Source organism: Taeniopygia guttata, chromosome 35 (genome assembly GCF_048771995.1).
Source record: "Taeniopygia guttata chromosome 35, bTaeGut7.mat, whole genome shotgun sequence".
Taxonomy (NCBI): domain Eukaryota; kingdom Metazoa; phylum Chordata; class Aves; order Passeriformes; family Estrildidae; genus Taeniopygia; species Taeniopygia guttata.
In genome coordinates this window covers 1,302,173-1,316,467 of record NC_133060.1, presented here as the reverse complement: position 1 = coordinate 1,316,467, position 14,295 = coordinate 1,302,173, and the positions used below count along the sequence as shown (strand labels likewise).

General features: G+C 58.6%; 1 protein-coding gene across 1 annotated transcript; it reads left to right on the top strand.

Moving 5' to 3' along the window:
- Positions 1–5,026: 5,026 nt before the first annotated feature.
- On the top strand, positions 5,027–9,663 carry LOC140681363 (tumor necrosis factor-like; the record flags this gene model as incomplete). The annotated part of the gene is made up of 3 exons (XM_072921017.1): positions 5,027–5,458; positions 6,156–6,239; positions 8,726–9,663. Coding segments are annotated over 3 exons (726 nt in total), but the record flags the coding sequence as incomplete, so codon positions are not given.
- Between the last annotated feature and the right edge of the window lie 4,632 nt (positions 9,664–14,295).

Here is a 14,295-nt window from a genome sequence, read left to right as displayed (position 1 = left end):
AAAACCCCCCCGGGATTACCGGGGACCCCCTTGTGAAACAAAAGATTTTCTAGAGATCATTTGAACTGACAAAATGAATGTATCAAAAATAAACGTATAAAAAATGTATCAAAAATGAATATATCAGAAATGAATGGATCATGTTTGAGAGCCACGGGCCCCCCCCAGGACCCCCCAAAACCCTCCTGGGACCCCCCAAAACCCCCCCTGGGACCCCCCAAAACCCCCCCAGACCCCCCAAAACCCCCTGGGACCCCCAAAATCCCCCCCGAGACCCCCCAAAACCCCCCTGGGATCCCCCAAAACCCCCCTGGGACCCCCCAAAACTCCTCAGGGACCCCCCCAAAACCCCCCCGGGACCCCCAAAACCCTCCAGGACCCCCCCAAAACTCCCCCGGGACCCCCTTGAGACCCCCCTGGGACCCCCCAGAACCCACCTGGGACCCCCAAAACCCACCTGGGACCCCCCAAAAACCCCCCCGGGATCCCCCAAAACCCACCTGGGACCCTCCAAAACCCACCTGGGACCCCCAAATCCCCCCCAGGACCCCCCAAATCCCCCCAGGGACCCCCAAAACGCCCCTGAGCCCCCCAAATCCCCCCTGGGACCCCCCAAACCCCCCCGGGACCCCCCCAAACACCCCCAGACCCCCCAAACCCCCCCTGGCACCCCCCAAAACCCTCCAGGACCCCCCAAAACCCCCCTGGGATCCCCAAAACCCCCCCGGGATCCCCCAAAACCCACCCGAGACCCCCCAAACCCCCCCAGGGCCCCCCAAACCCCCCCCCAAATTTGGGGCTCTGGGATTTCCCGGCCGGATTTTGGGGGGGCTCTCTTCCCCTCCCCCCTCCCCCCCCCGCGGTTTTTGGGGTGCCCGGAACACTTTGGGGTTCCCCCCCCCCACGCACAATTTCCGCCCCTCCCCCCCCGGGGATTTTTTTTGGGGCCCCTTTGGGTTTTTTGGGGGGCCCCCCAAATTTTTGGGTCCCCCCCCATGGCAATTTTGGGACCCCCCCCCCGATTTTTTTTGGACCCCCCAAATTTTTTTGGGACCCCCCCGGATTTTTTTGGGTCCCTCCCATGACAATTTTGGACCCCCCCAAATTTTTAGGGCCCCCCCATGACAATTTTGAAGCCCCCCCAATTTTTTTTGGGCCCCCCCGAGCAATTTTAGGTCCCCCCAAATTTTTTTGGACCCCCCCAAATTTTTGCCCCCCCCCCAGATCCCTTTTTTTGGTCTCTTCCTCTTTTTTTTGGGTCCCCCCATGACAATTTTAAACCCCCCCCCAAATTTTTTGGACCCCCCCATGACAATTTTGAACCCCCCCCAAATTTTTGGGGTCCCCCCCATGACAATTTTGGACCTCCCCAAATTTTTGGGGCCCCCCCGGATTTTTTTGGGGCCCCCCCGGATTTATTTTTGGACCCCCCCGGTCCTTTTTTGGTCTCTTCCTCTTTTTTGGGCTCCCCCACCCCCGCCGGGATTTCCCATTCCGGGAAGGGGGGGGGGGGGGCTAATTAACCCCGGGGGCCATTAATTAACCCAGGAGCCGTTAATTAACCCCGGGGGGGTGTTAATGAACTGGGGGGGTGTTAATTAAGCAGCTCCTCATTAATCACAGAGGGGGGGCAGCGTTAATTTGGGGGGGGGGGGGGAAGGACAGAGGGGCTCCCCCCCCCTCCCCCCGGGGTTTTACTGGTCCGGGGGGTTTGGGGGGTCCTGGGGGGGGTTTGGGGGGTCCTGGGAAGGATTTGGGGGGTCCTGGGGGGTTTTGGGGGGTCCTGGGGGCGTTTTGGGGGGGTTTGGGGTGTCCGGGGGGGGGTTTTGGGGGGGTTTGGGGGGTCCTGGGGGTGTTTTGGGGGGTTTTGGGGGGGTTGGGGGGATTTTGGGGGGTCCTGGGGGGGGTTTGGGGGGTCCTGGGGGGGTCTTGGGGGGTTTTGGGGGATCCTGGGGGGGTTTGGGGGGGTCCTCCAGATTCCCAGGGGGGTCCTGGGGGGGTCCCGGTGATTCCTGGGGGGTCCCCCAGATTTTTGGGGGGGGTCCTGATGATTTTGGGGGATTCCCGGTTTGGGGGGGGGTCCCGGTGATTTTGGGGTGTCCTGGGGGGTCCTGGGTGGGTCCAGGGGGGTCCCGGTGATTTTTGGGGGGTCCCCCAGATTTTTTTGGGGGGGTCCCGGGGGTGTCCCGAGGGGTTTGGGGGGTCCCGGTGATTCCTGGGGGGGGTCCCCCAGATTTTTGGGGGGGGGTCCCAGGGATTTCCAGGGGTGTCCCGGGGGGGATTCCCGGTTTGGGGGGGGGGTCCCGGTGATTTTGGGGGATTCCCGGTTTGGGGGGGGGTCCCGGTGATTTTGGGGGTGTCCCGGGGGATTCCCGGTTTGGGGGGGGGTCCCCGCCCCGTGCGGGGGTTGGGGGGGGCCATAAAGGAGCCGCGGGGGGGCCGGGAGGGCTCAGAGGAGGAAGAGGAAGAGGAAGAAGCCATGGCCGGGACCCGCCGTGGCACCCATGGGTGCAGCCGGGGTGGCACCTATGGCACCCATGGGGGCACCCATGGGACCCACAGCGGCACCCATGGCACCCATGGCACCCATGGGTGCACCCGGGGTGGCACCCATGACATCCGTGGCACCCATGGGGGCACCCATGGCACCCACGGTGACACCCATGGGACCCACGGTGTCACCCGTGTCACCTGTGGTGTCCTTGGTGTCACCCATGGGACCCACATTGGCACCCATGGGACCCCCGGTGTCACCCATGGGACCCACAGTGGCACCCATGGGACCCACGGCAGCACCCATGGGACCCACGGGGGCACCCATGGGACCCACAGTGGCACCCGTGGTGCACCCATGGGTGCCCCGGTGCTGCTGCTGCTGCTGTTGGTGTCGCTGGTGGACGGCACCCGCCTGCCCCGCCAGGTAGGAGAGGGGACACGCGTGTGTCATGTGTGTGTCATGCGTGTTGTCATGTGTGTGATTTGTGTGTGTCATGTGCGTCATTTGTGTCCCCTCTGTCCCCCCCAGGACCCCCTGGAGACACCGACCCCGCCCCTCCCTGGTGAGTGACACCCCAAAAACCCCAAAAATCCCCCCAAAACTCCCCCCAAAATCCCCCAAAACTCCCCAAAACACTCTGAGCCCCCCAAAAACCCCAAATCCCCCCAGAAACCCCCAAAACCCCCCCAAAAACCCCCCCAAAAACCCCCTGAGCCTCCCAAAAACCCCCAAAACTCCCTCTGACCACCCCCAAAATCCCCCCAAAACTCCCCAAAAACCCCCAAAACTCCCCAAATCCCCCCCAAAATCCCCCCAAATCCCCCCCAAATCCCCCCAAATCCCCCCAAATCCCCCCATATACCCCCCAAACCTCCCCCAAATCCCCCTCAAAATCCCCCCAAACCCCCCAAAAACCCCCAAAAACCCCCAAATCCCCCCAAACCCCCCCCAAACCCCCCCAAAAAGCCCCAAAATCCCCCGAGCCCCCCCCGAGCTCCCCAAATCCCCCCAAATCCCCCCAAATCCCCCTGAGCCCCCCAAATCCCCCCAAATCCCCCCAAATCCCCCCAAATCCCCCCAAATCCCCCCCAAAAAACCCAAAAAACCCCCAAATCCCCCCAAATCCCCCCTGAGCCCCCAAAAAACCCCAAACCCCCCCCCGTGTCCCCAGGACTCCCCCCGGGGGTGACACGAGGGGACAAACCGGCGGCGCACGTAGTGGGTGAGCAAACTGGGGATACTGGGAGGGACTGGGAGGGGATTTGGGGGGACTGGGATTAACTGGGAGGGACTGGGAGGGACTGGGAGGGGATTTTTGGGGATTTATTTGATATTTTGGGATATTTTTGGGGATTTATTTGATATTTTGGGATATTTTTGGGGATTTATTTGATATTTTGGGATATTTTTGGGGATTTATTTGATATTTTGGGATATTTTTGGGGATTTATTTGATATTTTGGGATATTTTTGGGGATTTATTTGATATTTTGGGATATTTTTGGGGATTTATTTGATATTTTGGGATATTTTTTGGGATTTATTTGATATTTTGGGATATTTTTGGGGATTTATTTGATATTTTGGGATATTTTTTGGGGATTTTTTTGATATTTTAGGATATTTTTGTGTATTTTGGCCTATTTATTTGATATTTTTATATATACTTTTTCTATTTTTTAATATTTTTAACCCCATTTTTCCCTCCCAGCCTCCTCCTGACCCTGCCCCGCTCACTCCCTGATGTGACAGGCGGCGATTCTGGGATTTATTTTGTATTTTGGCATTTATTTTGTATTTTAGGCTATTTAATTCATACTTTAATACACATATTTTACATTTTTTAATATTTTAACCCTTTTTTTCTCCTCTCAGCCTCCTCCTGGCCCTCCCCCGCTCACTCCCTGATCTGGCAGGTGCCGATTCTGGGTGTTTTTTGGGTTATTTATTTGCTATTTTTGGATATTTTGGGCTATTTATTTGATATTTTAAATACATAATTTCTATTTTTTATTATATTTTAACCCTTTTTTCCCTCCCCAGCCTCCTCCTGGCCCTGCCCCGCTCACTCCCTGATGTGCTGGGCAGCGATTTTGGGTTATTTTGGTGGAATTTTTGTCTATTTTGGGCTATTTATTTGATATTTTTATACACATATTTTACATTTTTTAATATTTTAACCCCATTTTTCCCTCCCAGCCTCCTCCTGGCCCTCCCTCGCTCACTCCCTGATGTGACAGGCGGCGATTTTGGGATTTCTATTGTATTTTGGGCTATTTCTTAGCTATTTTCAGATATTTTGGGCTATTTATTTGATATTTTAACACACATATTTTTATATATTTTAATATTTTAACCCCATTTTTCCCTCCCCAGCCTCCTCCTGGCCCTCCCCCGCTCACTCCCTGATCTGGCAGGCGACGATTTTGGGATTTATTTTGTATTTTGGGATATTTTTTGTGTATTTTAGGCTATTTAATTCATATTTTAAATACATAATTTCTATTTTTTATTATATTTTAACCCTTTTTTTCCCTCCCAGCCTCCTCCTGGCCCTCCCCCGCTCACTCCCTGATCTGGCAATCCTCGGTGGCCCCGGCGCTGGTGCGGAACGGGTTCCGCCTGCTCGGGAACCGTTTGGTGGTGCCCCGGGACGGGCTTTACTTCGTCTACGCCGCCGCCGCTTTCCAGGGCCGCCGCTGCCCGCGGCCGCTGCGCTTGGCCGTGTCCCGCTTCTCCCCGGAGTACCCGCGGGACGTTCCGCTGCTTCGGGCCGCCCGTTCGGTCTGCCGGGCCGGTGCCGGTACCGGGACCGGGACCGGTCCCTGGGCCGAGTCCCTGTACCAGGGCGCCGTGTTCCAGCTGCGCCGCGGGGACCGCCTGGCCGCCACCGCCTCGGCCGGCCGCTTCCTGGACCTGCACGCCGCCGGACAGGCCTATTTCGGGGTGCTGGGGGTTGATTAGGGGAATTTTGGGGTGTTTTCAGGTTTTTTGGGGGTGTTTTGGGGGATTTTGGGGGTTCCAGGAGCTCTCAGAGCTCTCAGATGTTCAGGATGCTCTGAGTGTTCCAGGATGCTCAGGGATGTTTCAGGACTTCTGGGGGGTTCCAGGTCTATTTCGGGGTGCTGGGCGTGGATTAGAGAAGATTTGGGGTTTTTTTGGGGTGTTTTGGGGTTTTTTTGGGGGATTTTGGGGGTTCCAGGAGCTCTCGGATGTTCCCGGAGCTCAGATGGATCCAGGATGCTCTAAGGGGTTCCAGGGGGTTCCAGGATGCTCTGAGGGGTTCCAGGGGGCTCCAGGCCTATTTCGGGGTGCTGGGCGTGGATTAGAGGAGATTTGGAGTTTTTTTGGGGTGTTTTGGGGAGTTTTGGGGGGTTTTTGGGGAGCTCTGAGGAGCTCCAGGAGCTCTCGGATGTTCCCAGAGCTCTGAGGATTTCAGGATGCTCTGGGATGTTCCGGGATGCTCTGGGGGGTTCTGGGGGGTTCCAGGATGCTCTGAGGGGTTCCAGGGGTTTTGGGGGTTCTGGGGGTGTCTCTATGGAAGCTCTGAGGAGGTTTCCAGGGGGCTCCCAGGATTTTGGGGGTCCCCAGGGGGTTTTTGGGGGGCTGTCCCGGGGGTCCCTGGGCCGAGTCCCTGTACCAGGGCGCTGTGTTCCAGCTGCGCCGCGGGGACCGCCTGGCCGCCACCGCCTCGGCCGGCCGCTTCTTGGACCTGCACGCCGCCGGACAGGCCTATTTCGGGGTGCTGGGCGTGGATTAGAGAAGATTTTGGGGTTTTTTTGGGGATTTGTGGGGTTTTTTTCGGTTTTTTGGGGGGTTCCAGGAGCTCTCAGATGTTCCCGGAGCTCTGATGCATCCAGGATGCTCTGGGGGGTTCCAGGATGCTCTGAGGGGTTCCAGGGGGTTCCAGGCCTATTTTGGGGTGCTGGGCGTGGATTAGAGAAGATTTGGGGGGATTCTGGGGGGTTTTGGGGTGTTTTTGGGGGATTTTGGGGGTTCCAGGAGCTCTCGGATGTTCCCGGAGCTCTGAGGGTTTCAGGATGCTCTGGGGGGTTCTGGGGTGTTCCAGGATGCTCTGAGGGGTTCCAGGGGGTTCCAGGCCTATTTCGGGGTGCTGGGGGTTGATTAGGGGATTTTTGGGGTGTTTTCAGTTTTTTTTGGGGTGTTTTGGGGGATTTTGGGGGTTCCAGGAGCTCTGGGAGCTCTCAGATGCTTAGGATGCTCTGAGGGTTCCAGGATGCTCTGAGTGTTCCAGGATGCTCTCGGATGTTTCAGGATGCTCTGGGGGGTTCCAGGATGTTCTGAGGGGTTCCAGGGGTTTTGGGGGTTCTGGAGATGGATTAGAAGAGATTTGGGGGTGTTTTGGGGGGTTTTGGGATTTTTTGGGGGGATTTTCGGGGAGCTCTGAGGAGCTCCAGGAGCTCTGGGATGTTTCCAGATGCTCTGAGGGTTCCAGGAGCTCTGGGGGGTTCTGGGGTGTTCCAGGATGCTCTCAGGGGTTCCAGGGGGTTCCAGGCCTATTTTGGGGTGCTCGACATGGATTAGAGGAGATTTGGGGTTGTTTTGGGGTTTTTTTGGGGGTGTTTTGGGTTTTTTTTGGGGGGTTCCAGGAGCTCTCAGATGTCCCAGGAGCTCTCGGTTGTTCCAAGAGTTCTGAGGGATCCAGGATGCTCTGGGATGTTTCAGGACTTCTGAGGGGTTCCAGGCCTATTTCGGGGTGCTGGGCGTGGATTAGAGGAGATTTGGGGGGATTTTGGGTTTTTTTGGGGTGTTTTGGTTTTTCTCGGGGGGTTCCAGGAGCTCTCGGATGTTCCCGGAGCTCTGATGCATCCAGGATGCTCTGGGATGTTCCAGGATGCTCTGAGGGGTTCCAGGGGTTTTGGGGGTTCTGGGGATGGATTAGAAGAGATTTTGGGGTGTTTTGGGGTGTTTTGGGTTTTTTTGGGGCAGTTTTGGGGGTTTTCGGGGCGCTCTGAGGAGTTCCCGGAGCTCTGGGGGTTCCAAGAGTTCTGGGGGGTTCCAGGATGCTCTGAGGGGTTCCAGGGGGTTCCAGGCCTATTTTGGGGTGCTGGACATGGATTAGAGGAGATTTGGGGTTGTTTTGGGGTTTTTTTTTGGGTGTTTTGGGTTTTTTTTGGGGGGTTCCAGGAGCTCTCGGATGTCCCAGGAGCTCTCGGTTGTTCCAAGAGTTCTGAGGGGTTCCAGGATGCTCTGGGATGTTTCAGGACTTCTGGGGGGTTCCAGGTCTATTTTGGGGTGCTGGGCATGGATTAGAGGAGATTTGGGGTTGTTTTGGGTTTTTTTTGGGGTGTTTTGGGTTTTTTGGGGGAGTTTTGGGGGTTCCAGGAGCTCTCGGATGTTCCCAGATCTCTGGGATGTTTCAGGATGCTCTGAGGTGTTCCAGGAGTTCTGAGGGGTTCCAGGATGCTCTGAGGGGTTCCAGGGGTTTTGGGGGTTCTGGGGATGGATTAGAAGAGATTTGGGGGTGTTTTGGGTTTTTTTGGGGGGGGTTTGGGGGAGTTTTGGGGGTTTTTTGGGGAGCTTTGAGGAGCTCCAGGAGCTCTCGGATGTTCCCAGAGCTCTGATGGATCCAGGATGCTCTGGGGGGTTCCAGGATGCTCTGAGGGGTTCCAGGGGGTTCCAGGTCTATTTTGGGGTGCTGGGCATGGATTAGAGGAGATTTGGGGGGATTTTGGGGTTTTTTTGGGCAGTTTTGGGGGATTTCTGGGGGAGTTTTGGGGGTTCCAGGATGCTCTGGGGGGGTTCCAGGGGTTTTAGGGGTTCTGGGGATGGATTAGAAGAGATTTGGGGGTGTTTTGGGGGGTTTTGGGGTTTTTTTGGGGAGTTTGGGGGAGTTTTGGGGTTTTTTTGGGATTTTCAGGAGGTTCCAGGAGCTCTCGGATGTTCCCGGAGCTCTGAGGGTTCCAGGATGCTCTGAGGGGTTCCAGGAGTTCTGGGGGGCTCCAGGGGCTTCCAGGTCTATTTCGGGGTGCTGGGCGTGGATTAGAGGAGATTTGGAGTTTTTTTGGGGTGTTTTGGGGAGTTTTGGGGGCTTTTTGGGGAGCTCTGAGGAGCTCCAGGAGCTCTCGGATGTTCCCAGAGCTCTGAGGATTTCAGGATGCTCTGGGATGTTCCGGGATGCTCTGGGGGGTTCTGGGGGCTTCCAGGATGCTCTGAGGGGTTCCAGGGATTTTGGGGGTTCTGGGGGTGTCTCTATGGAAGCTCTGAGGAGGTTTCCAGGGGGCTCCCAGGATTTTGGGGGTCCCCAGGGGGTTTTTGGGGGGCTGTCCCGGGGGTCCCTGGGCCGAGTCCCTGTACCAGGGCGCCGTGTTCCAGCTGCGCCGCGGGGACCGCCTGGCCGCCACCGCCTCGGCCGGCCGCTTCCTGGACCTGCACGCCGCCGGACAGGCCTATTTCGGGGTGCTGGGCGTGGATTAGGGTTTTTTTGGGGTGTTTTTAGGTTTTCTGGGGTTTTTTTGGGGGATTTTGGGGGTTCCAGGAGCTCTCAGATGTTCAGGATGCTCTGAGGGTTCCAGGATGCTCTGGGATGTTTCAGGATGCTCTGAGGGGTTCCAGGGGGTTCCAGATCTATTTTGGGGTGCTGGGCGTGGATTAGAGAAGATTTGGGGGAGTTCTGGAGGGTTTTGGGGTTTTTTGGGTTTTTCGGGGGGTTCCAGGAGCTCTCGGATGTTCCCGGAGCTCTGAGGGTTTCAGGATGCTCTGGTGGGTTCTGGGGTGTTCCAGGATGCTCTGAGGGGTTCCAGGGGGTTCCAGATCTATTTTGGGGTGCTGGGCATGGATTAGAGAATATTTTGGGGTGTTTTGGGGTTTTTTGGGGGGGTTTTGGGGGAGTTTCGGGGGTTTTTTGGGGAGCTCTGAGGAGCTCCAGGAGCTCTCGGATGTTCCCGGAGCTCTCAGGTGTTCCAAGAGTTCTGGGGGGTTCCAGGAGCTCTGCGGGGTTCTGGGGGGTTCCAGGCCTATTTTGGGGTGCTGGGCATGGATTAGAGGAGATTTTGGGGTTGTTTTGGGGTTTTTTTGGGGTGTTTTGGGTTTTTTTGGGGGGATTTTGGGGCAGTTTTGGGGGTTCCAGGAGCTCTTGTTTGTCCCAGGTGCTCTGGGGGTTCCAGGAGTTTTGAGGGTTCCAGGGGGTTCCAGGCCTATTTTGGGGTGCTGGACATGGATTAGAGGAGATTTTGGGGTGTTTTGGGTTTTTTTGGGGGGATTTTGGGGCAGTTTTGGGGGTTCCAGTAGCTCTCATTTGTCCCAGGAGTTTTGGGGGTTCAAGGGGTTTTTGGGGGTTCTGGGAGTGTCTCTATGGAAATTCTGAGGAGGTTCCAGGGGGCTCCAAAGATTTTGGGGGGCTCCAAAAATTTTGGGGTGTTCTGTGGGGGGGGTTCCATGGAGCTCCAAGGATTTTGGGGGGCTCTGGGGGATTTTGGGGGGCTCCGGGGGGTTTTTCCGTGACCGCCTCGCTGAACCACGACCGGAGCCGACCAAAACCGAGAGCGAGGAACGCGCTTTATTTAAATATTTATATAAATTTATTGCGTTATTTATAACCATTTTTATACCCGCGGGGACTTTTCTACCCAAACGCGTTTCGTACGTTTGTATCGGGTGTGATTTTGTAAAATAATCTTTATTTTCTCTGTATTTATGGCTCGTTAACGGCGGAAAAGCCGCTGAGGGGGTGGGGGGGGGGCTCCGGTAATTTATTGATCACCCGCGCGATTAACGGCGGGGAAAGCGCCAATAAAGCGGAATCCTGAGGGAAATATGAGGGTTTTTTTGTGGGTTTTTATAGCGGGGAACGTCCCCGGTGTTTCCCAGTCCCTCCCAGTGTCCCCAGTTCCCCCCGGTAATGGCGGACGGGGGGGGGGGGCTCCGGTAATTTATTGATCACCCGCGCGATTATCGGCGGGGAAAGCGCCAATAAAGCGGAATCCTGAGGGAAATATGAGTTTTTTTTGTGGGTTTTTATAGCGGGGAACGTCCCCGGTGTTTCCCAGTCCCTCCCAGTGTCCCCAGTTCCCCCCGGTAATGGCGGGTGGGGGGGGGGCGCCGGTAATTTATTGATCCCCGCGCGATTATCGGCGGGGAAAGCCCCAATAAAGCGGAATCCTGAGGGAAATGTGGGGGTTTTTTGTGTGTTTTTATAGCGGGGAACGTCCCCGGTGTTTCCCAGTCCCTCCCAGTGTCCCCAGTTCCCCCCGGTAATGGCGGGGGGGGGGGGCTCCGGTAATTTATTGATCTCCCGCGCGATTATCGGCGGGGAAAGCCCCAATAAAGCGGAATCCTGAGGGAAATATGAGGTTTTTTTTGAGGGTTTTTATAGCGGGGAACGTCCCCGGTGTTTCCCAGTCCCTCCCAGTGTCCCCAGTTCCCCCCGGTAATGGCGGGGGGTGGGGGGGGCTCCGGTAATTTATTGATCACCCGCGCGATTATCGGCGGGGAAAGCGCCAATAAAGCGGAATCCTGAGGGAAATATGAGGGTTTTTTTTGTGTTTTTTTATAGCGGGGAACGTCCCCGGTGTTTCCCAGTCCCTCCCAGTGTCCCCAGTTCCCCCCGGTAATGGGGGTGGGGGGGGCTCCGGTAATTTATTGATCCCCCGCGCGATTAACGGCGGGGAAAGCCCCAAGAAAGCGGAATCCTGAGGGAAATGTGGTTTTTTTTTGTGGGTTTTTATAGCGGTGAACGTCCCCGGTGTTTCCCAGTCCCTCCCAGTGTCCCCAGTTCCCCCCGGTAATGGCGGACGGGGGGGGGCTCCGGTAATTTATTGATCCCCGCGCGATTACCGGCGGGGAAAGCGCCAATAAAGCGGAATCCTGAGGGAAATATGAGTTTTTTTTGTGGGTTTTTATAGCGGGGAACGTCCCCGGTGTTTCCCAGTCCCTCCCAGTGTCCCCAGTTCCCCCCGGTAATGGCGGACGGGGGGGGGGGGCTCCGGTAATTTATTGATCCCCCGCGCGATTACCGGCGGGGAAAGCGCCAATAAAGAGGAATCCTGAGGGAAATGTGGGGTTTTTTTGTGTGTTTTTATAGCGGGGAACGTCCCCGGTGTTTCCCAGTCCCTCCCAGTGTCCCCAGTTCCCCCCGGTAATGGCGGACGGGGGGGGGGGGGGCCTCCGGTTACCGTGGCAACGCGCGGCGCCGCTAGAGGGCGCTGTAGCGCGGACCGCACCACTCCGCTCAATGTGAGGGGGTGAAGAGGGGGCGCCTCGCATTGGTTTGGCCCGCGCGCGAGGGGCGCAGCCAATCGCGGCGCGTCCCTTTCCCCGCGCGCCCGGCGCATGCGCGGAGGCCCCCGCGGGCCGTGAGGGAGGGAAAAGAGAGGGGGGAAAAAAAAAAAAAAAAAAAAAAGGCGGGGGGGGGGCAGCGGAATCCGCCGCCATCCGGCGCCCGCTCGCCCCATCCGCGGCCCCCCGAGTTTGCCGACGCCATCGCGGAGCCCGCCCGGGGCGGACAGGTCGGTAACGGGAGCGGGAATGAACGGGGAGGGGAGATGGATCCAAACCGCGACCGGGCCGCGGCTGCGCCGGCGCCGCCGCCATCTTGGAACGGCGACCCCCCCCCCTCTCCCCTCACGCCCCCCCCCCCCCTTCATTCCCCTCACACTCCTCACACCGGGCGCTTAACGGGAGGGGGCGGGTCCCGTTAATTTGGGGTGGGGTCCGGGTGTGTGGGGAAGGGGTGGCGGTTGTATCCCCCCCTTTCCCGGTGCTCTCCGGTGCGCTCGGTTCTCCCCCCCCCCACTCCCCTCACCGGGGCCTGCGAGCCTCACGGTGAGCACGGGGTGTCGGTGGCGGTGTCGGTGTCGGTGTGAGCCCCTCACGGGGTGATCGAGCCCCTCACGGTGTGATCCATCCCCTCACGGTGTGATCCATCCCCTCACGGTGCCCCCCCTCTCTCTCCGGTACGCCCCCCCCACACTCCCGGTACCCCCCCCCACCCCACACACACTCCCGGTACGACCCCCGGTGTTCCCCCCGCAGGTCCCGCGGCCGATGCGGCGCCATGAGCGATCGGGCTGCGCGGGGCCGGCGCTACAACTGCCTGAGCCTCAGTGAGAGCTACCGGGGGCGGCCGCTCGAGCCCCCCCGCGCCGCCGGTAACGGCGACCCCCGGGACCCCCGCCCCGCCCCACACACGCTTTGGGGAGGGGGGGGTTTGGAGAAGGGGTCACCAAATTTGGGGGGCCCCCCCACACCCCGCTTTTGAGAGGGGAGGATGGAGGAGCGGTCACCAAATTGGGGGGGGGTCCTCAAATTGGGTGGGACCCCCACCCCGGTTTTGAAGGGGGGATTTGGAGGAGGGGTCCCCAAATTGGGTGGGACCCCCACCTGGTTTTGAGGGGGGGATTTGGAGGAGGGGTCCCCAAATTGGGTGGGACCCCCACCCCGGTTTTGAGGGGGGGATTTGGAGGAGGGGTCCCCAAATTGGGGGGGCTTTGGAGGAGGGGTCCCCAAATTGGGTGGGACCCTCACCCCGGTTTTGAGGGGGGAATTTGGAGGAGGGGTCCCCAAATTGGGTGGGACCCCCACCCCGGTTTTGAGGGGGGGATTTGGAGGAGGGGTCCCTAAATTGGGGGGGGGGGATGGAGGACTGGTCCCCAAATTGGGTGGGGGGATCCCCCTTGTGTGGCCCGGGGGTCTCAGCGGTGGTCCCAGGGGGCTCGGGGGTCCTGGGGGGTCTCAGGGGTGGTTTGGGGGTCTCAGTAGGGCTTGGGGGTCTTGAGGGGTGGTTTGGGGTTCTTGGGGGGGGTTGGGGGTCTTTCTTGAGGGTGGTTTGGGGGTCTCTTGGGGAGGTTTGGGGGTCTTGGCGGGGGTTCTTGGGGGAGGTTTGGGGGTCTTTAGGGTTGTTCAGGGGTCTCAGGGGCAGTTTGGGGGTCTCAGGGGCTGTTAAGGGTTTTGGGGGTCTCAGGGGCAGTTTGGGGGTCCCAGGGGCCATTAAGGTTCTTGGGGGTCTCAGGGGCAGTTTGGGGGTCCCAGGGGCAGTTTGGGGGTCCCATTGACCTTGGGGGTCTCAGGGGCAGTTTGGGGGTCCCAGGGGCAGTTTGGGGGTCTCAGGGGCAGTTTGGGGGTCCCAGGGGCCATTAAGGGTTTTGGGGGTCCCAGGGGCAGTTTGGGGGTCCCAGGGGCAGTTTGGGGGTCCCAGGGGCAGTTTGGGGGTCCCAGGGTCCTTGGGGGTCTTTAGGGTGGTTGGGTGGTCCCAGGGGCAGTTTGGGGGTCTCAGGGGCAGTTTGGGGGTCTCAGGGGCAGTTTGGGGGTCCCAGGGGCCATTAAGGTTCTTGGGGGTCTCAGGGGCAGTTTGGGGGTCTCAGGGGCAGTTTGGGGGTCCCAGGGTCCTTTGGGGTCTCAGGGGCAGTTCGGGGGTCTCAGGGGCAGTTTGGGGGTCCCAGGGGCCATTAAGGTTCTTGGGGGTCTTGGGGCAGTTTGGGGGTCCCAGGGGCAGTTTGGGGGTCCCAGTACCTTGGGGGTCTTTAGGGTGGTTGGGGGGTCTCAGGGGCAGTTCGGGGGTCCCAGGGGCCGTTTGGGGGTCCCAGGGGCAGTTTGGGGGTCTCAGGGCAGTTTGGGGGTCCCAGGGGCCATTAAGGTTCTTGGGGGTCTCAGGGGCAGTTCGGGGGTCTCAGGGGCAGTTTGGGGTCTCAGGGGCAGTTTGGGGGTCCCAGGGGTAGTTTGGGGGTCTCAGGGGCAGTTTGGGGGTCCCAGGGGTAGTTTGGGGGTCCCAGGGGCAGTTTGGGGGTCTCAGGGGCAGTTTGGGGGTCCCATTGACCTTGGGGGTCTCAGGGGCAGTTTGG